We start from the raw sequence: 23855 nt of genomic DNA on the forward strand, positions 1-23855 counted from the left end.
CCCCCCCCCGCCACTTCAGACCCCTCAGATTGTTTTTCAGAGTCCATAGTCTCTCATGGTTCACCTCCCCTTGCAATTTCCCCCAACTCCCTTCTCCTCTCTAACTCCCCTTGTCCTCCATGCTATTTGTTATGTTCCACAAATAAGTGAGACCATATGATAATTGACTCTCTCTGCTTGACTTATTGCACTCAGCATAATCTCTTCCAGTCCCGTCCATGTTGCTACAAAAGTTGGGTATTCGTCCTTTCTGATGGAGGCATAATACTCCATAGTGTATATGGACCACATCTTCCTTATCCATTCATCCGTTGAAGGGCATCTTGGTTCTTTCCGCAGTTTGGCGACCGTGGCCATTGCTGCTATGAACATTGGGGTACAGATGGCCCTTCTTTTCACGACATCTGTATCTTTGGGGTAAATACCCAGGAGTGCAATTGATAGTTTTGAGAGCCCATGAGAAAGAGGGAAGTCGGTCACAGCTTCTGGAAGGAGGGGCCCCAAGCCCTGCCTGGGGTTCACCCGGCTAGGTGAGATGGTCAATCAGAGAAGAGAGGAAGAGGGTGCTGAAGGCAGAGATGGCTAGAACTGTCTGGTTTGCTAGCTTGAGGGTTTCCATTTTCCCTGTAAAGTAGGAGGCAAAGCCATCTGCCCAGGGTGGGGGGGATCGCAGGTTTAACGAGAGTGCTGGTCACCGGAAATGTCAGTGGTGAGAGAAACAATGACAGGCGCAGGAGACTGGCCAGATGAGGCCGAGAGCACACCTGAGGTGGGGGGCTGTGAAATCCCGGCGGAGCCTCCTTGCCCTGGGTGAGACCCCCCTTCTCCCTTCTTCCAAGGCCATGTGAGCAGGGTCACATTCCTGAGGATACCCTCCTCTGTGGCCCGGACCCATGTCTGACAGCACCTCTTCCTTCCCCAGACAGTGCTCTTTTGGACTTGTGAGAAGTACCCACGCCAGAAGGACTGGCGGGTCTTCAGCAAAGCCTTTCTGCGCCTGGTGAGGAAGCTGCACAAGTGTGTAAGCCAGCACTTTCTGAAGCACTATTTCGTGCGAAAGAGCAACCTCCTCCGGTCTGCCAACTCAGGCGACCTGGACGCTGTCGCCCAGAGGCTGGCCCTCTTTCTGAAGAACCCCCAGATCAGCCCACCCTGAAGCTGTCCCTGCCTGGGAGGCCCTTGGACACTTGATCCTGGCTTGACCTCGTTCTCCGTGGACAGAGGCACCCTACAGCATAGGAGAGTACAAGGATCCAGGAGCACCAAAGAGGGGAGCACTGTACCCCAAGATGGCTGACCCAGGCCTCCGTGGAGCCAGGATTTTGGCCCTCACTAGCTACCTCCCTTGGGGACAGCTGTCCGCAGGCTTCCCCGAGCTGCTGATTCTGAGCTGATGACAGACTGCGCTGAATGGATTCTGCCTTGCTTGGGCTCCGGTTGTCTACGGAAGAAAATGGTGACAGGACCGGCTGGAAGGCCAGGCATCAGCCTGTGGCCCAGGAGTGGGTCTCCAGCCCACTGGCCATGGTTCTTCTTGTTCCATTTGTAAAATGCAGCTGTGAAAATGCCTTTGTCAGAGCAGGGCTGTGAGCCTGGGAGACCGTGCTGGGGTCGCCTTAGGAGAAAGACACTGGAGCAACACAAAGTGTTACTCTTTGGTTGGTAGCCCGTGTTTGCCTCCGGCTGGATGGGTCCCAACACCGCTCATTGAATGACTGCGTCTGATGGCTTGGTGCGCCCGCTGCCCTCCTGTTCTGAACTGTGTTTCGGGGCCTGTGGTTCTGTCTGCCTCCGGGCTGTCCTGCAAGTAGGGAGAAGGTGGTTTTGACGAGTAGTGTGGGTCAAAGATGAAAGTGCAGCTCTGTTTGCCAGGGGCTCCCGTTGTCTTGCGCCCCAAGCCAGGTGTTTTGGGAATGCACTCAGAACAATGACCTACGTGGAAGGATTTGGTGTCACCTCTCCGCACCTGCCTTTGCTCATTTCCTTCACTGCACCATAAATACGTGCTCATCAGGCACCGGGAGTATCACCAAGAATGAAACGGTTGAAGGTCGAACCTGTCGGAGCTCAGCGCCTAAGGGAGACAAGAAGTGAAGGACAGATACACAGACACAGTTATTACAAATTGTAGCAAGTTGCCCTGAAGGAAACAAACAGAATATTGATTTAGAGCCGCAGAAAGCTCTGGAAGGATGAAAATGCAAACAGCGAAAGGGGAAGGGAAGCGTGGCAAGGGCAGGCTGGGCGGGGCTGGAATAAGATCACGTGACATTGCAAAGCTGGTCTGGAATCTGTTATTCAAGTCCTGACGTTTGGCCTCTCCCAGAGCAGTAGAGTATCCTAATCTGATTTGCATTTTGTTTATTTGTTTTTGACTTGAATTTGAAATGCCCATTCTGGGGACTGCATAAAGGGGGCCCGGGGGACCCACATGAGAGTCGAAGCACCAAAGGACAGTAAGCCCCCCATTTTGAATCTCCCTGTCGTCCACTGGGCCATGCTTCCAGTGCAGCACATGGGCAGGAACTCTCGGGGCTTGAGCAGGTCATTGCTTTCTCCCCACACTTATTTATGCTTCTCAGCTCAAGGGAGTCCTTTATCCCTTAGAACAATGTTTCGCAAGTATGGAACGCTGAAATTTCTAAAAAGTATGAACTACTGACCTTTTGAAATTAATTTTTTTTTTTAACAAAAGTACTGTAACCATATGCTGGGGACATAGGAAATCATGGTTTTTAAATGTTGAAAAAAAAAATCCTTTCAAATGTACAATAAGTTTATAATTTTTGAAAACATCAAACAATGAGCAAACCAATGTTATCAGTATATGCATTCAAAGTCTCATATTCTGGGGCCTTGGGAAACGTCATTTTTGAGAAGGTAGCAGTTAATTTTTTTAATGATGAAAACAACGGAAGCAAGGTTCTTTTGTTACTGTTGTTTTTAGAGGAAATGGGACAGAGGGAGAGGGGGAGAGATTCTTAAGCAGACTCCATTCCCAGCCCAGAGCCCAACATGGGGCTTGGTCTCATCACCCTGAGATCTTGACCCGAGCTGAAATGAATAATACTATTAACGGAGGGAGCTCCCTAGGCGCCCTATGCAAGTTTAGAAAATAGCTGTATAGTCGCAAATGCCAAGAAGTGAAAGTTGGCTGGACCATTGATTGGAAATATGTGCATGTCTATGGAGAGGAAGGGAACTGGCATCCTCCACAGACCAGATTCTGGTAGATTCTTGCCCCTACCTTTCCCTATCCCCCAGTGGTCTTTGAAGGAAGCGGGATTCCTGGAATCTGTGGATTCCTGGGTGTTCCTCCGCTGGGCAGCAGAGGGCAATAGAGGACTGCCTACAGAAAGAGCGACTTTCCCACCCATACCCCTCAGGGCCCAGTAGGTGGCGCCCTCCTCAGCCCATAAACTTAAATTTGGCTTTTGGGAGAAGGGTTTCAGTTGATGCTCAATGACCGGCCACATTGGCTAGCAATTACAGGCTTGGTGCTTAAAGCTCAGACTTTAAAATGGAGCCCACGAGAGAGGAGTCCTTCCACTCTGTTTGCAGGGACAGAGTGTCTGGCTCTGGAAAGTCTGATATTAACTCCTCTGTTCTAGGCAGTGTTTGTTTATTTATTTATTTTTTAAATTCTCCAAAAGGCCTTTTATTTTCATGTCCCATCTGGGCACAGGTGGACGGGTTGGGAGTCAGCCCCTGTCGTTGACCTGCTTGCCTTTGCATCTCAGCTCTGACACAACTGTGTGCCCTTGGCAAGTTGTTCACCCCTCTCTACGTATCCATTTCTTCATGCGTATGGTTAGAGGCTGAATTGTGTTCCCCCTCCTCCCGCCAAAATTTGTACATGGAGGCCCTTACTGCCAGCACCTCAGAATCTGACTCTGTTTGGAGATGGGGCCTTTAAAGAGGTGACTAGATTAGAATGAGACCGTGAGGGTGGGCCCCAATGCACCAGGACTGACATTCTTGTGGAGAAGGGGTGGAGGCACCTGGGGGCAGGGGGGCAGGGAGGAAGGGCCCTCCGGCCAGCTGAGGAGTGAGGCCTCAGGAGAAGCCAGTACTGCCAACACCCTCATCTTGGGTTTCCATTCTCCAGAACCATGAGGAAATAACGTTCTGTTGTGTAAGCCACGCGGTCTGTGGTATTTGGGGATGGTAACCCTGGGCAACAAATCTGGGCCTGAGGAGAGAGGAGCTACCTCAGGGCTCTGAGGAGGGGAATAAGCAGAAGAATGGATGCCAGAAGCTCCTCACTTCGTAACCTGGCACGTAGTAACCGTGGCATACATGCTTCTCATTTTAGACACCAACTCATCCTGGCCATTGCCTCTCAGCCAGTCCTGGTGACAACCCCCATCCCATGTGTAAATTCTTCATGAACAGATTAGAAACCATCAAAGGAAAACATGGGCAGAATTCCACCATGAATTCCACAAACCGATCTTGTCCTTTGTCCCTCTTGCTTACCAGAAGAAGGATCTCTCAGCTTCTCATGCGTTGCAGCCATGTCGCCCAGTGTCTCGGGCTTTCCATTCGGTGCCTGTCGTGTCCTCCATTTCCTCTTGCAAGTGTCGCCCCTTCTCTCCCCCCTTCACTGTCCAGCTTGCTGAGCTGTTGGCCACATGGCCCCGCTTCCTTGTCCCCACACACCTTTTTTTAGTGAAAGATACACATGTGAGAGTTGAAAATATTTGAAGAACAATAAAACAGACACCAATATATTCACCATCTAGCTGAAAAATAGCATTTGGCCAGTACTTTAGAATTCTAGGTGCTGTTCCGTCCCCTAGCCCCCTCCCTCCCAGATTTTATGTTCGTCATTCTGCTGCTTTGCTTTATAGTTCAACTACCTATTGTATTTCATTGAACCTAAGCCCCCCCACAATTGTGAGGCACATCTTTGTTTCGTGTCTAAGAAAGAAAAAGTGCTGCTAAATGTCATCACAAGACACCACTGCTTGTAAGATGCATCCTCCCCCCTTTTAGGGAGCTAGGAATGTGAAAAGTGTATTTTGGAATCAGCAGAACAGGACCTGCTTGCATCCGAATGTCTTTTTAGTTGCGCCCATGTTTTGAACTTTTTGTAAATGGAATCCTGTTGTACAAAGTCTTCGTGATTGGTGACCGGCTTTTGGACACGATGTGCTTCTGAGATTGTCCCATGTGGGTGCAGGTGGCAGTGGTGTGTTTCTTTTCACTGCTGTGGAATGTCCCAAAGTGAGCTTATGCCACTGTACATATTTACATTACTGTAACTGGGCATCTGGGTGGTTTCTAGTTTTCGTGTTTTGAACCTTTTTTTGCACATTCTTGTGTGTATCTGACTAATGCACTTACTTATGTAAGGGTATATACATAAGAGTGAACTCTCAAGTTCAAAGATGTGTATATACATATATATGCTCAAGTACAAAGATGTATATATATCACATATGCCACATATAACATGTAATATATAATATATGACATAAATTACACATATATTTTAAATAATAAATACATGTTAAATATAAATATATTATAAATATTATAAATAATATTTATAAATATTTATTATATTATAAATATAAACATTTATATTATGCATTATAGATTTATATTTGTATTTGAATATATTTCATATTTCTAAATACAAAATATTATATATAATATATATAATGATATATATATTTAAATTAGTGAGGTAATATCAACATATTTTCTGACGTAGTAGCACCAGTCTAAATTCTCCCTTTTAATGTCAGTGAATTTTCAGTGACTTTCTCCATTATAATGGAATGCATTTTGTATCTTGGGTAAAAAAATTTCATTCTTTAAGGTCATGAAGGTATGCTGCTATGTGGTTCTCTATAATTTTATTGCTCTGCCTTTCACCAGAGTTAGGAAATACTCTCTCTCTCTTTTTTTTTTTTTTCTATTCAATTCTAATAAAATTAGAGTAATCTCTTTGCTTGGAAGTTTGGTAAACTCCCCTAAAAAGCTGACTGGGCCTTGTGTTTTCTTTGTTGGAAGAATTTAAGCTATTTATTTCCTTTTAGGGATATGTGATATTCAGATTTTGGACTACTTCTTGAGCTTCTTGTTAATTTATATTTTACCAGGATTTCATCTGTTTCATCTAAGTGTTCAAATTTACTGGCAAAAAATTTGTTCATAATACTGTGTTTAAATTCTGGTGTGTTTGTACTCCTCTCTCAATGAGGCTTATCAAATAATTCTTGTTTGCTCTTTCATCTTCATATGTTTTTCATTAATTTCTGCTCCTATCTTTCCCTCTACTTCTTCAGCTTTATTCTGGTATTCTTTTTTTAAAGTCATTTCTTAAATGCTTAGCTCAGAACTCCTTAGTATTTCTTCTTTTCCAAGTATATGAATTCTCTTTTAATACAATTTTAGTGGCATTCCACAGATTTTGGTAAATGGCATTTTCATCTCATTTAGTTGTATTTATTTTCAGATTTCTACCATGATTTCCTTATTAACCTGTGGGGTATTTAGAAGTTTTTTAAAAAGTATTATTTTCAAACATATCGGGTTTCCGAGTATGTTTTCATTACTGATTTATAAACAGATTACATTATAGTCAAAGACAATGTCTTGGGCCCCCTAGGTGGCCGATTGGGTTAAAAGTCAGATTCTCCATTATATGTTAATAAAAATAATTTAAAAAAATAAGTCAGACTCAATTTTGGCCATGATCTCAGGGTTGTGAGATAGAGCCCAGGGGAGTCAGGCTCTGCACTCAGGGAGTCTGCTCTCTCTCCCTCTGCCCCTCCCCCTACTCTCACATGTGCTCATGCTCACTTGCTCGCTCTCTCTCAAACAAATAAATAAATAAAATCTTAAAAGAAAAGGACAGTGGTTTGAAGGCCCCAATCCTGGGATGCCCATGGAGGCTGGCTTCTCGCCCAGTGCTGTTGCATTGGTCCCTGCATACAAGGGGGAACGAGCTTAGATGCAAGGTGCGAGGAACGTTAGACCATGCGCTGCTCAAAGTTTGTGTGTATTTCAGGTTTCTTTCGGGCTGCACTTTCCAACATTTACCAGGAGAGTTGTTTTAAAATTTCCCATTATGAGTGTGGATTTTTGTATTTCTCCTTAGAGGGCTGACAACGTGTGCTTATACACTTTCAGACTGTATTATTAGGGACACACAGGATTAGAATGTTTGTATCTTCCCGCTAACCTGAAGAGTTCATCATTGTAAGGTCACTTTTCCTTAACTATGGTAAACATTTTGTGTAAAAATTGGTCTCGTCTGATACTACTATCAGGACACCACCACTTTTATTTGCCGTAGAATATCATTTCCATCCGTTCGCTTTCAACCTCTTTGTGTCTCTTATAAATGGCTGATTTTCTTAAAAAAAAAAAAAATCCCATCTGACAACTGGGGTCTTCTGACTCTGTTTCATCCATTTACATATATTCTGATGATGAATGCATTTGGATTTATTGCTACTCTTGTATTTTCTATGTGACCCATTTTCTAAACCAGATTCTTCTGTCTTTCACCCCACCATCTTTTTAAATGTATATTTTAGGGTTTTTTTTTTCTTTTGCTACTTCTTTTTCCTTCTTACTAGTGTGTAAGGTCCATATGCTAACTCTCTGTCCTTTTAATGGTTACCAAGGCTATTTGTACACATAGACTCATTCTGTAGGCTGAAGTCAAAAGTTAACCAATACCCCCTTTTTCCTCTCAACAAAGACTACATGCAGGGGTTTGGCTCCTGTCACTCCCCTCCCCATGTTATCTGCTATTATGACCCCAGATTTGGATTCTAGCGCGCTTGCCAGTCCACACACACACACACACACACACACACAGCTTGTCTTTTGTCCCACAGTATGCCCAGTGTGCGGCACACAGCAGGCAACCAGTAACCCTGCAGGGCACTACTGATTGGAGCTTCCAGCAGCGATGGGACAGGCTTCTCATGAGGATTTCGGTTTGAGCATTTGGTGGAACATTTTGTTTGAACATTTAGAGCTTCAAGTATCCCGATGTGGTATCTGATACCCCAGGAATTCTCTGTTCTCTGCCCAGCATTCACAATCTGGATCCGCTCCAGTTTTCAAATCATGTTACTCCTCTGCTCCCAGTCCTCCAATCCCTTCTCATTCCACTCATCCAAAAACTCAAAGGCCCAGATGTTCTTCTGCAGCCTCCGAGCTACCTAAACCTATCTCCTCCTCTCCTTTCTCACACCCACCTCCAGTCACACCTTGCTCTTCTAGAACATTCCAAGCATGACTCCACCTTGGGACTCTTCACTTGTTGTTCCCTCTGAAGACCTTCCCTAACCTCCTTATACAAACTACTATCACCCCAGTCTTGATATGTTCCCCCTCCTGCTTGGCTTTATTTCTCTCCGTGGCACTCAGCACCACCTGAACAGTCTTTCCTTTCTTCCTTTCTTCTGTCTGTCTGTCAGTCAATCTAGTGATCTATTTATCTATCATCTCCCACCTGAATGAAACCTCTGTGAGAAAGGAACTTCATGTGTATTTTCAGGATTATGTCTTTACGACCCTGGGCACATACCAAATGCCCAATAAATATGTTGAGTGAAAATGTTTGTAGAACCCCTTCAGAAGCTGTCCATTCGGTCTCAAACTTCTTGGACTTCTACGTGCATTTGTTTTTTTTTTTTTTTTTTTTTCCTCTCCTTCAAAACGATGGAATCATAGAATGTTCTCACTTGAAGAGATGGTAGAGGTCTTTACATTTAGAGTGGACCTACGTGGGGGTTCAGACAGGTTGAACTGTGGGGCTCAGATCATAAACTTGGCACTGGTTGGTAACTGAAAGTCTAAAATGCTCCCCATCCTCTCAGAAGCCCCTGAAACTTCTCAAGTGCCAACCTAAGCAACGTAGGAATTGATCCAGATCAGTCTCTGGCCAGTCAGACATTTATGACTCTTCCTCATCTGAGCCCTGTGGGCTGACTCGCCCCCCTCATCCTGCACCTTGGTTCCACTCTCATGGTTGTTAGGACATCAGCATGGGCAGGACCCTCGTGGGACATGGGGACCTGCTTTTGTGGGGCCTTTCTCCCTCTCACTCTCCCCAAAAGAGAATCAAAAGGGCACTGCTGCTTCTTTTCTCTGAATTCAGAATCTGTTCGTGGGTTTAAAAGACATGGGAATGGTGCAAAAATAATTAATACTGTTACACTGAAAAAAAAAATTAAAAAATTCGTTTATAAAATAAAAATGGAATACTCTGCATTGTGCTGACTGATCCTGACATTTTTGTGCATTGTGTATTGATTGCAATTATGATATAATTTTAAGAATAAACAGAATTTTCATAGAAAAAAATAAAAATAAAAGGCGTGGGAATGTGGGAGAATTAGGGAAAGTAGCCCTAATCACCACGGAAGAGTTCCTGGTGACCCACTGGTGACCTGTACCACTTTTTGTGGTAGAGGTGAGAAGGGAGAGGCCAGAAGAGAGACAAGAAAATGACCTGCTCACATTTACAACGTCCCCAACTGAACTCTTGATGTCTCTTCTCCAGCCTGCCCCCACTCAGTAAAGAGAGTCACTGTGCAACCATTTCCTTTGACCACAGCCCACGTGTTTGTCCTGGAGCCTGTCCTTCCATCACCCGCACCTTCAGCCCCCCTGGTGGATCCTCTTGGCTGAGTGTGCATCCCCACACCCTGCACACTGCTCCCGCTGCAGGCCAAGCACCCCCCTCCTCTCTAGATTGCTACAGGGACGTCCTCATTCTCACTTTTGCCACCCACCCCACCCCACCCCAGTCTCCCCCACAAGACCCATTGTCATCTCTTTGACATGCAAATCAATTCCTATTTCCCTGCTCCAAGCTTCTCGTCCCTCTTAGAAAAAAAAACCCCTGAGGGGCGCCTGGGTGGCTCAGTGGGTTAAAGTCTCAGCCTTCGGCTCAGGTCCTGATCCCAGGGTCTTGGGAACCAGCCCCAAATCGGGCTCTCTGCTCAGCGGGGAGCCTGCTTTCCACACACCGCTCCCCACCCCTCCATCCCCCGCTGCCTCTCTGCTTACCTGTGATCTCTGTCTGTCAAATAAATAATAAATAAAATCTTAAAAAACAAACCCTGAAACTCCTCTCTGCCCATGTGATCTGCCCACTTCGCCCCCCTCCCCCCCACCTCTCACCTCCATGCCATTTGGGCCACAGGACACTACCTCCCTTGCCTTGTTTCAAACACAAGCTCATTCCCGCCCCAGGCCTTCATACCTGTTTGTTCCTGTGTTCAGAAATCCCTTGGCCTGCACACAGACATAGCCCCCTCCTTCCTAACCAAACAGATAACACCCCTTGTCTCTGCGCCCTCACCCTGCTTTACTCTCCCCATAGTGGGTTGCCTGTTCCTTACCAGAATGTAAGCTTCTCATGGGCACAGTCACCTTTTTTTTTTTTTTTAAAGATTTTATGTATTTATTTGACAGAGAGAAATCACAAGTAGATGGAGAGGCAGGCAGAGAGAGAGGGAAGCAGGCTCCCTGCTGAGCAGAGAGCCCGATGCGGGACTCGATCCCAGGACTCTGAGATCATGACCTGAGCCGAAGGCAGCGGCTTAACCCACTAAGCCACCCAGGCGCCCCCATTTCTGCTGTTTTTAATTTCCAAGAATTTCATTTTGGCCTCAGAATGCTCCTTTTTTGTTTCTCCCGGTTCTTTCTTCTTGGATGCAGTATCTTCTCCCTGTAAAGATATAATAAATATCTTTAATTCTTCTCTTCTCCCATGTTCTCAGTTCTCTCCACTTGCTACTTTGTTTGTTTGTTATTTTGGTGTTTATCTTCCACATAATTGGCTCTCCTCAGATGTTTGGTAGCATTGGGATATCCCATCATGATTAAGAGTGTGGATCTGGGGCACCTGGGTGGCCCACTGAGCCACTCAGGCGCCCTGGGCACAGTCGTCTTGATCACTGCTGCCTCTCTTGTACTGAGCACCGTGCCTGGTGCTTGGCATGTGCTCAGTGAACATTTGTTAAATGGATAGTTAGGGGAAGGGATGAACGAATGATTTTGCCCTGCCGTAGACTTCACTTCCTGGCAGGGCTGGACTCGAACCCAGGTCTTTGGATGCTCAGGCCAGGCTCTTCCCTGCCATGAAGTAACACTTCAGAGGGTTGAGGAATCACATCCTTGGCTTTAGAGAAGGAAGAGCTGCTTCCGAGCTGTGGATGCCTTTCTTCAGGAGGGGCCAGACCCCTCTCATAGTGCATAGCCCAGTGTGGTGCGGGAGAGTACACTTATCCCTCAGGGGGGCCTGTTCCGCATCTCAGCCTCCCCTCCCTACCTAGGGGAACGCTGATGTGTTCTTGCTGCAGCCAGCTCAGCCAGGATCCAACACAGGTGTTCTGTGGACTGTGTGAGTAACACACACACACACACACACAATTTGCATTTAAACAAAACACATCTGAGAGGGGTTCAAGCCTTCACCTTCCCTTCCTGCCAAGTATGGGGATAAACAGTAGGGCTCTTGGCAGGTCTCTGTCCCATTCTCTTTGTCTCTGGGTCTAGAACCATTCATGTCCTCTCATTGGTCATGTGACTTTTGTGAGCTTCCATCTTCTGTCCTCAGGCGTTGTAACCTGTGCGTCTTCTGTCAGGACTAAATACAAAAGACGGAGGGAGCTTTGCTCCTGCGAGAGTGGCGTTGTGAAGGAACATAACACTTTCACGGTAATGCAGACTCTTGCATTCCACATAAAATGTGCCCCCTTCGGGGCGCGGAGGGATATTAGAATAATAGGCAGAGCACCCAGCCCAGGTGACAGTGTAGTTTCACACCTGAGAGACCAGGTGAGCAAGCCGCCAGCCCCTCTCTCAGGAAATCCACGGTGTGAGCCGTTTGGTGGCCAGGGATCAAAGACAGCCGGGTTCTGCGCTCCTGCGCTGCTGGGATCCTGACAGCTCTGGGACCCGCCTTCTCCGCTTGCCTGTCCCTCCCCTCTCCCGCCTCCCTCCCAAAGGTGGTTCTTTGTGCCCACGGTGGATCAAGGGACGTCAGGAAAGCTCTCCGCTCTTGACCCTCTCTGTCCAGGGGCTTCCATTCGTGACTTGTGGCCTTGGTGAGCAGGACACGGTTTCTTGCAGGAGTGAGGAGGAGCAGTGGGGGCGGGGCTCGGCTGCACCCCTCACCCTGCGGGCGGTGGAGGGCGGAAGGTCCCGGCCCTGCGTTGGGGAGAGAGGTCGGCGGCCGCGCTCGGTGCTGTATGACTGCAAAGCGGCAGGGGGCGCCTGCGGCTTCTCTCCTGCGGACCCCGCGCACCCGCAATGCCGCCGGCCTAGAGCCCGCCCGCCGGCCGCCAACCCGCCTCCGCCCCCTCCGCAGAGCCCTGCGTCTTTGGGGGGGTCTCCGTCGCTTCACCTGGCGCCTGGAGAGGCCTTTCTGGCCCCCCGAGCTGACCGCGTGCTCCCGGGGGCTCCTCTTTTCTTACCGCAGCACGGGAGACCAGGCCACCCAGCGCATGGTGGTACAGCCCTGCGCCGCAGGGGCTCAGCGCCTCCCCAGACCCACAGACCCTTACAGTCTTGAACGACAAGAACAGGCAAAAGGAGAAGCCCCGAGGCATCTGGGAAGGAGGGCTAAGGGGGAGGGCGATGCTCCAGAAAAGGAAAGGACTCCAAGGTGTGCGGATACTTCCCACTCACAAGGCGCATTTTTGTGTGCTTTCTGCTTTATCTTATGTCCTCCCCTCAACAACCCCTTGGTCGATAGGCATCATAAGCCCATTTTGTTGATGGGCATCTGGAGGCTCAGAGAGAAAAACGAGTTCCCTCAAGATAACCCCGCTGGATGCCGGGAAGCCATGTTTTGTGCCTTTGTCCTAGTGAATTTTTTGCAGTACAGCGACCGGGAGAGATGCATGGAGACAAGCCGCCGGGGCTTTTGGGTAGAAGCTTCCCCCTTCCTGTCCGCCCTGCAGTCGGATGAGGCCTCAGGGGCCAAGGGAGAGGGAATGCCCCACACCTTCTGCCCTTGGCAGGGTTCATTCCTCACGTGGACACAGGTCATGGTCTTTGAGGGAAAGGGAATGGGTGGAGCACATGGGATGGGGGAAGGAGCTATCTTAGAATTTGCCCTGGGCTGACATTTTCAAGTTGTACCTTTGAACGCTGTTAAAAAAAAAAAAAAAAAAAAATCCTCAAAACTCACTTTCACAGGAGTTAATCATTCATTCTCACCGCAGGCGGGATGACCTTTGGCATGCAGTTGGGATTTTGTTTGCTTTTCTTGAAAGTCCTGGAGTTTGTAGCTGGAACAGTGTCATTTAGATGGAAGAAAGGAATTTGAGGCGCAGTATAAGGCTTGGTTTTCTTTCCTCCACCTCCTGGGAGTCCGGAAGTTTGAGAGGTTTTGGATTCAGAACTCAAGCAAGTTGATCACCTGTGACTGTGGCTCTTATGGGTACTGAATGCCGGAGACCCAAGGAGACAAAAACATACCAAAAACAAAACAAAACAAAACAAAACAAAACAAAACAACAACAAAAATCTAAGCCACCACCCATACTGCACCTGATTCCTTTAGGGTCATTCTCTTACCTGGGTGGCAGCTAAGTTCACCAACAGAGATCATTTGTTTTATTTCATTACTGTAGTACCCTAATTAGCTTTGCACATAGAGAGATGCAACTTAGGAACTTTTCAGTTTTAGTTTTTGAATCATTTAAAAGTTAATTGACCTCCTATAAGAATTAGGGAGGGCCAACTGGCTGTGTGACCTTGGGCAAGTCACCCAACCTCTCTGGGCCTCAGAAGAGGAGTGAGTTACAAGACTCCTTCCAAGGTCCATGTTCTACAGCCTGTAATTCTGCAGCCCAGCTCCACTGGCTATTTTTGACCCAAGGTTTAGAAGGGCTTATCAGACCACACCCATCTCTCCAACATTCTGACAGCTGGCTGGACAGTCTCACCAGTGATCCCATGGGCACTCAAGCAGGAGATGCCCCAAGCAAACAGTTGTCCCCTCGTCTCACCTAACTTCTCTTCCTGGTACCCAGGTGCCCCCCTCAGTATCCTCTTCGATTTCCCTCTGTCTTCAACCTCCACATTCATCTGCTTCCTGAAACTGGAACATTCTAGTTGTGAAGTGCCCTCTGTTCCTACTCCCCCAACTTCTGCTGAGTTCAAGTCACCTCTCACCTGGACTCTTGCCACCACCTTCAATACCCCAACAGCCTCTCTCCTGTCACTGCCGCTCTGATCGATACCAGGTCCGTCACGCCAACCCACGGGTCCGGGCAGCCTCTCCACACTGTCGCCACTTGAATGGTCTCCCATAGCCAACCCAGCAAACAACTGCCATCTGGGCCCTGTGTGATATAGGCCCAACCTCACTTCTCCCCCACTTGTCCCTTAAGCACACTGAGCCCAACTCAGTGTTTCTTGCATCGCCGCAACTCTTGTCTGGCCCCACACTCTTGACACTCTGTCTGGAACACACACAGCTACCTTGCCTGCTAAAACACCTCCCTCTTCATCAAGACCTGGTACGCATGCTGGCTTCTCCTTGAAACTTTCTAGGAGACCCCCATTAAGGATCAATTTCCCATGGATTCGTTCAGTCAACAGATCCTGAGCACCAGCTGTGTCCTAGGTGCTATTCCAGGCACTGAGAATTCAGTAGGGGCTAGAGATGTGTTCCTGCTCACAGGGAGCTTGCCACTGATGGCAACAGAATATAGCAAACAGACAAGGATATTACAGATTCCTGTAAGTACAGCGCAGGAGCCCTTGGCTCCACTGACTTCCTTACGGTCTGCAGTAACATGCCTATTTGCGATTAATTATAAAGCATCTGGAGGAAGAAGCTAACTCGCATTTATCTTTGTAACTTCCGTGATGCCTGACACCATGACTTGTCCGTGGCGGTGCCTCGGTATGTGTTTGTGAGGGGAGGGAACGAAGGGGGGGGGGCAGGGCTGGATTTCGAAAGCATTCAACACACACTCCGGGCCACCAGTGGAACACCTACTAAGGTCTTCACTTGTTAAATTCAGAGTCGAAGTAAAAGGAAATTCTCATCTGGGCAGGTGCCATTTTCACAATCCCTAGAGATGGTGTTCGGTTTGAGAGACTGGCTCCAGACAGGAGAGGCGACAGAGGACACAGAAGGGCACTGCGCACACAGACCTGGGAGTTAGTCCCTGCTCTGCCATATGATCATTGAGAGAATTGGAGCATGTTCTTTAATCTCTCTGGGCCTTGACTTCCTCATCTGTAGAACGGGGATCAGAAAACCTGCCTCATGGAATTGGAAAACCAGATGGGATCGTGTGTGCAAATTTGCTTCTTAGACTGAAATAAAGCACCCTGTAACCATAAGATGGATTTCAGATTACTTGAGGTCCTTTCCCTGCTTTGTTTGGGAAACACTAAAACAGGCTGTCTGCTCCCTAAAGAGGAAAGCTGCTGGAGATAGGGATATTTTAAAATATTATGTCAAAATCTACCATTCTGGGTCCTTAAAGAGGAAAGAATCCTAGTCTCCCAGGGTAACCTTAGGCTGCCTGGAAAGCAGGTGGGTCTTTCTTACTCTTCCCTAAAATATATTCTCCTAGGATTGTCCCTCTTCCCACCTTGGGATTTGTTGCTGCAAACACAGGAGAGATACAGTTGCCTTCAAGGACAAGCACACCCTGATGCCTCATGCTCCAGACATAGAATGAAGTCATCGCGTGCCCTTTGCCATGATTTGTCCCTGCCCGCACGTGAAATGGGCCTTGCCTACAGTCTCTACTCACCGAACCTAGACTGCAGAGGCATTGCAACTTCTCCCATAGCCCACTGGTCCTTCGCAGAAGGGTCTCAGAGTCCGTTTTACACCTTCAGTGCCTTCCAGAACTCACTCATCCCTGCAGCCCCCAGGCCAGACTCACTCCAGTGGGGTTGGAATGGGAGAGAACGACTCAGCCTCAGGGTGTTGCCGCCAGAACCAAGCTTTGGAAGCAGACTGTCACTCCAAAAAGATGGAATTCCAGTAGGGGAGGGTCTGCGCTGGTGGCCAGCGCCACCAGCGGGAGAAACACTCGCCCCTTGCCTGTCCAAATCTCCTGAGGGGTTCGAGAGTTTTGGCAGAAGTTGCCGCAGCATCTTAAATTGAGTCCTCTCAGAATGGCTCTTGACCATCGAGCCCTACTCTGAGGAAGAGAGGATATAAGAAATTACATGGACACATACACCCCTTCAGATCTTTGATACATGTTAACTGAACTGAAAGCAGGGGAGACATATACAAGTATGTAACAGTCTGTCCTTAGCACATTTTTCATTAGTGTGTTCTTGGTTCGTCCCTCACTCCTCCTAACCCCCTCAATCAATTAGGGCCCCCGTGGGCATCTCCCCCAGTTTCTGCTCTCTCCTTCTCTCTTAACATACGTGTGCTTTTTAGGGTAGAGCAGGGATGGGGAGTAGAGAGCATCTCAGATAAGTGTCTTAGAATTTCAGGAACTGGAGAAAATGGAACAGAATCCTCTAGCGGGCTCCATTCTTGCCCTTCCCCCCACTTCCCGTTTATGTGGAGCCCGGTGGGATACCTGGCCCTCATGGGATTACAGAAGGAAAAGAAAGCCTCTGGAGAGCAGGCGCTTAGAGAGTGGGGGGAGTCTCTGCTGCTGCGGCAGACAGAACACCATGCTTTCTGCAGGTTAGCTGCCGTAGCCAGGAGCTTGCTTGCCATAGCTTCCCTGTGCTGTGAGTTCCCACGCGTGAAAACCTTTTGCAGTGAGGTTCTGGCGGCCCCTGGCCTTGGGCACAATTGCTTCTGTATTTGCTTTCCATGAGGGGGTGCAGCATGGTGGGGGGGGGGGACATAGGATTTCCCTGCCACCACCATTTGGGGTGAAAACAGAGAGCCAAAGGGAGCTCGCAGGAACCCTGCTGACAGGGACTTTCCACTGAGGACCTCGACCTGTGGCTTGACTTGCTCCTTAGTATGTGTGAAGACATTCCCCCCTCTAAGACTCAGTTTCCCCATCTGTAAAATGAGACCAGTAACACACATCTCGTGTGACTGCTGGTGAGAAAATTATGTGAAACGTATCTGAAAGCACTTTGGTGAAGGTATAGTACAAAGCTAGTGCCCATCACCAGAGACCTAACACACACACAGAACACACCTATTTTTTTACACTTCTAGAAATTGACGTACAGTAAAATCACCTGGTATGTGTGTGTGTGTGTGTACAGTTCTGTGCATTTTAACACATGTACAGATTTGTGTAACCATCACCAGAGTGAGAATATGGAGTATCATTGCCCCATTCAGTCACTGAAGGATGTTTAGTCACGACGCATTACTATTTTCATATTTTGCTGGCTCAATCTGCTAATATTTTGTTGAGGATTTTTGCATCTATGTTCACGAGGGATATGGATATGAAGTTTTCTGTTGTCACTATGTGGCTTTGGTCTTAGGATAATGCCGGCTGCTGAAACAAGTTGGGGAGTGCTCTTATTTGCCCTTCTACTTTTTTTTTTTAATTTTTTAAAGATTTTATTTATTTATTTGACAGAGAGAACAAGCAGGGGGAACTGCAGGCAGAGGGAGAGGGAGAAGCAGGCTCCCTGCCGAGCAGAGAGCCCAATGCAAGGCCCCATTCTGGGACTCCATCCCAGGACCCTGGGATCATGACCTGAGCCGAAGGCAGATGCTTAATCGACTGAGCCACCCAGGCGCCCCTTGCTCTTACTTCTTGAAATGTTTGTGAGTATTCACTCATGAGACCATGCAGGCCTGGAGATTTCTCTTTTAAAAGGTTTTTAAACTGTGAATTCATAGTCTTTAATCATTATAAGACTATTCAGATAACCCTTGTCATCATGACTGAATTGATAGTTTGTGGTTTTCAAGAAATTAGTCCATTAGTCCATTCCATCTAAATTGTCAGATTTGTGTTTGTAGAGTCGTTCTCAGTAATTCTCTTATTACCTCATTAATGTCTACAGCACCTGTAGGCTTTCATACCTAATATCAGTGATTTGTGCTTTTTCTCCTTTTTTATTAGCCGTTTATCAATTTTTTTGATCTTTTCAAAGAACCACCTTTTGGATTCATTGATTTTTCTCTGTTGTTCTATTTATCATTTCATTGGTATCAGCTCTTCTTTTGTACTCCCCCCCTTTTTTTCTTGCTTTGTCCTAATTTTGCTCTTCCTGTTCTAGCCTCTTTTTTTTTCTTCTCTCTCTCTCTTTTTTTTTTTTTTTTAAAGATTTTATTCATTTATTTGACAGAGAGAGACACAGTGAGAGAGGGAACACAAGCAGGGGGAGTGGGAGAGGGAGAAGCAGGCTCCCTGCTAAATGGGGAGCCCAATGTAAGACCCGATTCCAGGACCCTGGGATCATGACCTGAGCCGAAAGCAGATGCTTAATGACTGAGCCACCCAGGTGCCCCCCATTCTAGTTTCTTAAGGTATAAACTTAGATGATCAATCTGACACCTTTCTTTTCTAATATAAGCATTTATGTTTTCTTCTAAGAACTGCTTTAGGTAAATCCCATAAATTTTGATGTTTGGGGTTTTTATTTTCATTGAGTTGAAAATATTTTCTAATTTTCTTCAAGACTTTCTTTCTTTTTCTTTTTTTTTTAAGATTTTATTTATTTATTTGACAGACAGAGATCACAAGTAGGTAGAGAGGCAGGCAGAGAGAGAGAGGAGGAAGCAGGCTCCCTGCTGGGCAGAGAGCCCAATGCGGGACTCGATCCCAGGACCCTGAGATCATGACCTGAGCTGAAGGCACCCTCTTCAAGACTTTCTAATGGATTGTTTGTAAATGCTTTAATTTTAAAGTGTTTAGACATTTCCCCACATATGTTTTTAAAATCATTAAATTTGGGAAAGCTGTAAAAATCTAAAGCCATTATTTTAGAAATGAATTAATTTATTGAGCCCCTCATGTAAAGCTGCATGAGACTTAGATCCAGCTTCCTTCAAGGAACTAATTGTTCAGGAGGAAAACGAAGACTCTTATGTAAACAAATGGGATGCATGGTGTTCAATGATAAGAAGTTTCTACTGGTGAAGAGAAGGGCTGCCGGCAGCGGGCAAAGAGGGGCGGTCAGTCTCTTCCAGCCCAGTAGATCAAGGTCAAGGGTGTGAACTGGGCTTTGAGAATAGGTAGCAGTTCCATAGTGAAGATCTTAGGGTAGAACCATGTTGGTTAGAGGGAACTTTGCCTGGCAGTGGCAGTACACCCTGCCCTTGGGCACTTTCCCATGATGCCCCACTGAGCCTGCTACCAGTTGGTGCACTTGGCCTACTTAATTCACACATGTCTTCCAGAAACTGAAAGTAGCTCCTAAAGCCTGTAGAGAAATAAGTAGCATTTTCTGGGCCAGGAGAAGGGGAAGGTGGGTGACAAAGATAAAGCTAATAGCAAAAAAGTATTTTACTTCCTTCATATCTTGCCACCTCACAGATATGATCTGTCCTTCTGCCTTGTCAGAAATTGAGCTGAACTTGGAAGTTAAGGACTCAAAACACTAGAGCTACTCGTTGGCCAACCCTGGAGCATGCTGCCGGGTTGTGGACATGAGTGGAATTAGCCCTAGGATTTGGGCCTCTTGGGCCTACAGAAGTCAGGGGAATGCTAGAGTCACTGAAGCCAATGCAGAGTAGAATAGCAAGTGGTTGGAGAAAAGTATTTGCTCCTGTCCTAAGGGCTTGGGCTCACAGCATCAAGGAAGAGAGGGGTTCATGTGAGAATAAAATAGCTTCCATCCTCTTGAGACACAGGACAGCTCAACCACAGAGAAAGAATTCCAGGGGATCCATAATCACATCTTCTTCATTCTTTCTGGAGTTGTCAGTCATATTTCACCTTCTTTCCCATTTTTCTGCACAACCTGGTTTGCAGGGTCTGCTTTTAGCCTGCAAGAAAACAGACTAAAAGCAATGCTTCTGAGATTTTTGAATTTGCATTTTTCCCGTCAATTTACTTTTCACTTGCATATTTTGGTTTTTACTGAAGACTGATTGTGCATATGTTGGTGATTTAACAAGAAGGAAATATGCTTTAAGTCTCCTAGCAAAGATTAAAATAACTAGATTTAATTTTATAGGAAAAAATTTTAAGAAAATGGTTGACTTCTCATTGAATTTTGGGGAGCAAGTTACATAAACTCTCTTGGGGTGGCCACAACATGGGGAAGATAAGTCAGCAATCTTAGCACCTAGCACAGCTGGGCAGATGTAGACACCTTGGTATGGAGCTCGACTGCATGAAGAAATAAAAGACACTACAAAATCCCACCATGGAATTTCCAAATGATGCCATGAAATTGTAGCTAATCTTGGCACCTACCATCTGGCCCCAAAATGAAAGGTCTATATGACCTGTTTTCTCATGCAAATAACTAGTTTGTTCTAAAGAGGAATAATTTTAAGGCAGGAGAAATTTTTAGGAAGAACCAGATTCTGATTTTATGCAATAAACAAGACCTCCTAAGGGATTTTATATTTTCCATGGTGCTTTATAGTTCATAAAGGACTTCAACGGGCCACATCTCTTTCAGATTTACCAGACTCACTCCCAGAAGAAAAGGCTGAGCAGGCATCAGTCACTCTGCCCTTACAAGTGGAGAAATGACAACTCCTAGAGAGTGAAGAAGTCCATGGCTTATAGGGACTAGAGGCAGTTTCAACCTTGTGTGTCCAGTTCTAACTAAGGTCTACTATGGCCTGGGAGACTATGGTCAAAGCTACTCCAAAGGAAGAGTTGACCTTTACATACTTATTAGTACATTCCTCTAAAGTGCCTACAAACATCTGAGTAATGGTTTCAAACTGCTATTTGATTCCTTTTCATGAGGAGAAAATGTGAGGTTTCACTGAAGTTAAATAGCGGTATATGCAGGAACTCCAGATGTATAATGGGGTGAAGTGAGGGAGAAAGGGGGAGTCAAGTGGACAGCTCTGAAGGCTGCTCTGGGCTTACTGGCTTGATTGCGAACTAAACTTCCCCATTGCACATTGCCTGTGGCTTGTGATGAAGCCTGCCAGCACACAGCTTCATGCCCCTGTGAACTCAACCAGGGCCTGGCTTGCAGATGGATCTGGCCCACTCAGGACAGATTATGACCTATTTTAAGGGATCCCTGCTTCCATTCAGGCTCCTCAAGTAAGCTTACAGCTCTTCAGGGCCAACCCTGCTCTGGGATAGGTTGCAGAAGACCCAGTCAGCCACAGCAAGTCTTAGGCACTGTAGCCCTCAGCAGCACCGATGGGCAAGATGAACAGACATGGAGGCCTGTGTGTGTTGCGCACTGTTCCAGAAATCCCATGAAGAACCGAAGAGAGTCCTTACCTCAAGGCTTATAGTCTCGTTTCTCCTGTCTTTACTCCCAAATAATTGGCTCTGAAAAGGATTTGGTTCTCTGCCGTCTTTTCTTTCAGTGAATTCCCAAGGCAGCTCCATGGCTGCCGGAAAGCAGCGAGAGAAAAGCATCACATGGCTGGCCTGTGCTCCTCAGGGAGTTGCTCTGGGGGACTGCCTGGAGCATTGCCCCAGAGGCTTAGCATCCCCAGCTTCTGGGCACTGAGTGCTGCTCACCTGCTACTCCCAGTCACCTTGACAACCAAAAACATCCGCCACCCCGCCCCTCCATTTTGAAATGTCAGTAAGGCTCTCACATGAAAATCACCAAATACATTTGATGACATTTTTGTTTCAAAATCTCTTACCCAATGCAAGTGGAGCCGGCAGACTGTGAACCGCAGGTACAGTTTGGCACACGACCTTTTTTGGTGTGGCTAAAGATGGTTTTCGTATTATTTTATTTTATTTTTAGTATTATTATTATTTTCATATTTCTAGAGGGTTGGGAGGAAGAGGAGGAGAGGAAGTGAAAGAGTCCACATTTCTTCTGTGGTCCAGGTAAAGGTCACAGTCCGTCAGGCAACGACCAAGGACTGCCAGGTGCTGGTGATACCATGCCGGAGAAGCGCTCACTGTTGCCCCAAGGGGACAACAGTCCTGCGTGGGGGAGAATGAATGTACCCATGGTAAGTGCTGCATGTACAGTGATGGGGCCCCCATGTATGGAAGCACAAAAGAGGGGCACCCGGCTCAACCTTGGGGACTTTAGGAGTGCAGATAAGGGGAGCCTTCCAAGAAGAGGTGGCAAGTGAAATTAACCTGGAAAAAGAAGTAGGTACGAGCCAGGAGAAGGGTGTGCTGAAATGGGGAAAGGGCAGGGTGCAGGGTGAGTAGAAAACACAGCCCAGGCAGGGAGACAGAGACAGAGAGGGGAAGAGAACACAAAGGCTGTTAGCAGGACACGAGGTAGAGAGTGTTACGAGCTGAAGCTGGAGGGGGGCTGTGGGCCATGCTCAAGAACTTTGGGCCTCCCAGCTAGATGCTTGGACGTTACCCAGGTTCAAATGCTGGCCCCATCACTCGGTCTCTGTGTGACCTGAAGCAAACCTTTCCATGCCTCAACTTCCTCACCTGTAACACGTGCTTAAGAGGAGGACCTGTGTTAGAAGGTGGCCGAGAACACTGAATGGCACAGTCCATACCAAGCATGCAGGACCATGCTGGCTCAGGATTCAGACGTGGTAGATGTAGCTCTGGGGGCCACCGCTCATTTGCTCTCAGCCACAGGAAGGCAGTAAGAAGCTGTGAGCACCTGCTGTGTGCCTGTCTCTACCTTAAGCTCTAGGAGTACAAGGGGTCTTACTGGTCTCGTGACATCCGTCTGAGACCTGGACCTTGCAGAAATCCAGGCAAGAAGTGCTAGGACCATGAGGTTCGCTGGTGCCAGTTGCTGGTGCTCAGGAAGTGGTCAGCGTTCCTCCCCTTGCACTGAAGACACCCAGGGGTCTGAGCATGTGTGTTTGCATCTGAGGGCCCAGGAAGACAGGAGGTCTGGGGCAGGAGCATGAAGGGCTCCTCAGTTCAGAAACTGCATGCTTCCTTCTTTCTCTTAAAAAGAAAATAATCAAATCTGATTTAAGAGCAGAGAAAAATAGTGAGCCTTCACCAGACCCGATTCGCACTCGATCATGGACAACTTCTCTTGGCTTCAGTGACCCTCTCAAGTCATCAGTTCTCTGGAATGTATTCGGGCTCATTGCAATTCTTCAGAGGCTCCCCAACTCCTCCCACAAATAACACGTCTTCCTACAGGTGTGGTCCAGTCTGGAGCAGAACCTCTAGAAGCGGGAAGCCCATCACGCATGAGTTGTACCCGCCTGGGTTTCTTCGCCTGGAACAGAACAGAGTCCACACCATGGGGAGGGCTTCCCCTAGACAGAAAAGCAGACCCTTCCTGCCCTTCCTTGTGGGGAGTCCCTCTGGCTGCTCCCCAGAAGCAGAGAGAGCCCCTGCTTCTGGAAAGCCCCTCTGAGGCTTCTGTGCTTCTATGCTGGTGGTGACCTCCGTGGTCAGCAGCCTCTCTGAACAGGTTGGCCACATGGCACTGGCCTGCTGTGGGAGCACTGAGGACTCAGTCCTCCTCCTGAGTGTGGTTGGGGGCTACCCAAGATGCCTGTGGTCCAGGTCCTGTCATTCCCACTGTCAGAGCAGGCCGGCACCGGCAGCTGGCCACCTTGGTCAGGGCCCACGCAAGTCAGACTCTGACTCTGCAATCTCTAAGTGCTCTGGGCTCCTTTGAAAGGGAGAACATTATATTCGATATTATTATACAGTAATGAGAAAGTGTTCTTGTGTTCTGCGGCTTTCTGGCTGAGTACTTTGTGCCCCATGAGGAAATAGGCTCTTATTTATTTTCCCTCCAGAATATTAAAGTTGACAGCACAGAGACTTAGGTCTGTGGTCATTTCCAGACCGTTGGCCTCTCCCTGCCCCACACTCTGCTCCTCA

At 47.3% G+C, this 23855-nt stretch overlaps 1 protein-coding gene across 4 annotated transcripts in view; it reads left to right on the forward strand.

Moving 5' to 3' along the window:
* The window catches only part of MAB21L3 (mab-21 like 3), a 45445-nt gene extending 21869 nt beyond the window's left edge, over nt 1-23576 (forward strand). For 3 of the 4 annotated variants that reach the window (XM_059375840.1, XM_059375839.1, XM_059375841.1), the window contains exon 7: nt 923-2826. In XM_059375840.1, coding sequence (XP_059231823.1) covers nt 923-1156 — 234 coding nt within the window. In that variant the 3' untranslated portion in view covers nt 1157-2826. Of the gene's footprint in view, nt 1-922; nt 2827-21905; nt 22034-23159 lie in introns of those variants that run through there. The other variant, XM_059375842.1, reaches the window with a different exon arrangement.
* Nucleotides 23577-23855: the final 279 nt, after the last annotated feature.

This window comes from Mustela nigripes, chromosome 14 (genome assembly GCF_022355385.1).
Source record: "Mustela nigripes isolate SB6536 chromosome 14, MUSNIG.SB6536, whole genome shotgun sequence".
In the NCBI taxonomy this organism is placed as follows: domain Eukaryota; kingdom Metazoa; phylum Chordata; class Mammalia; order Carnivora; family Mustelidae; genus Mustela; species Mustela nigripes.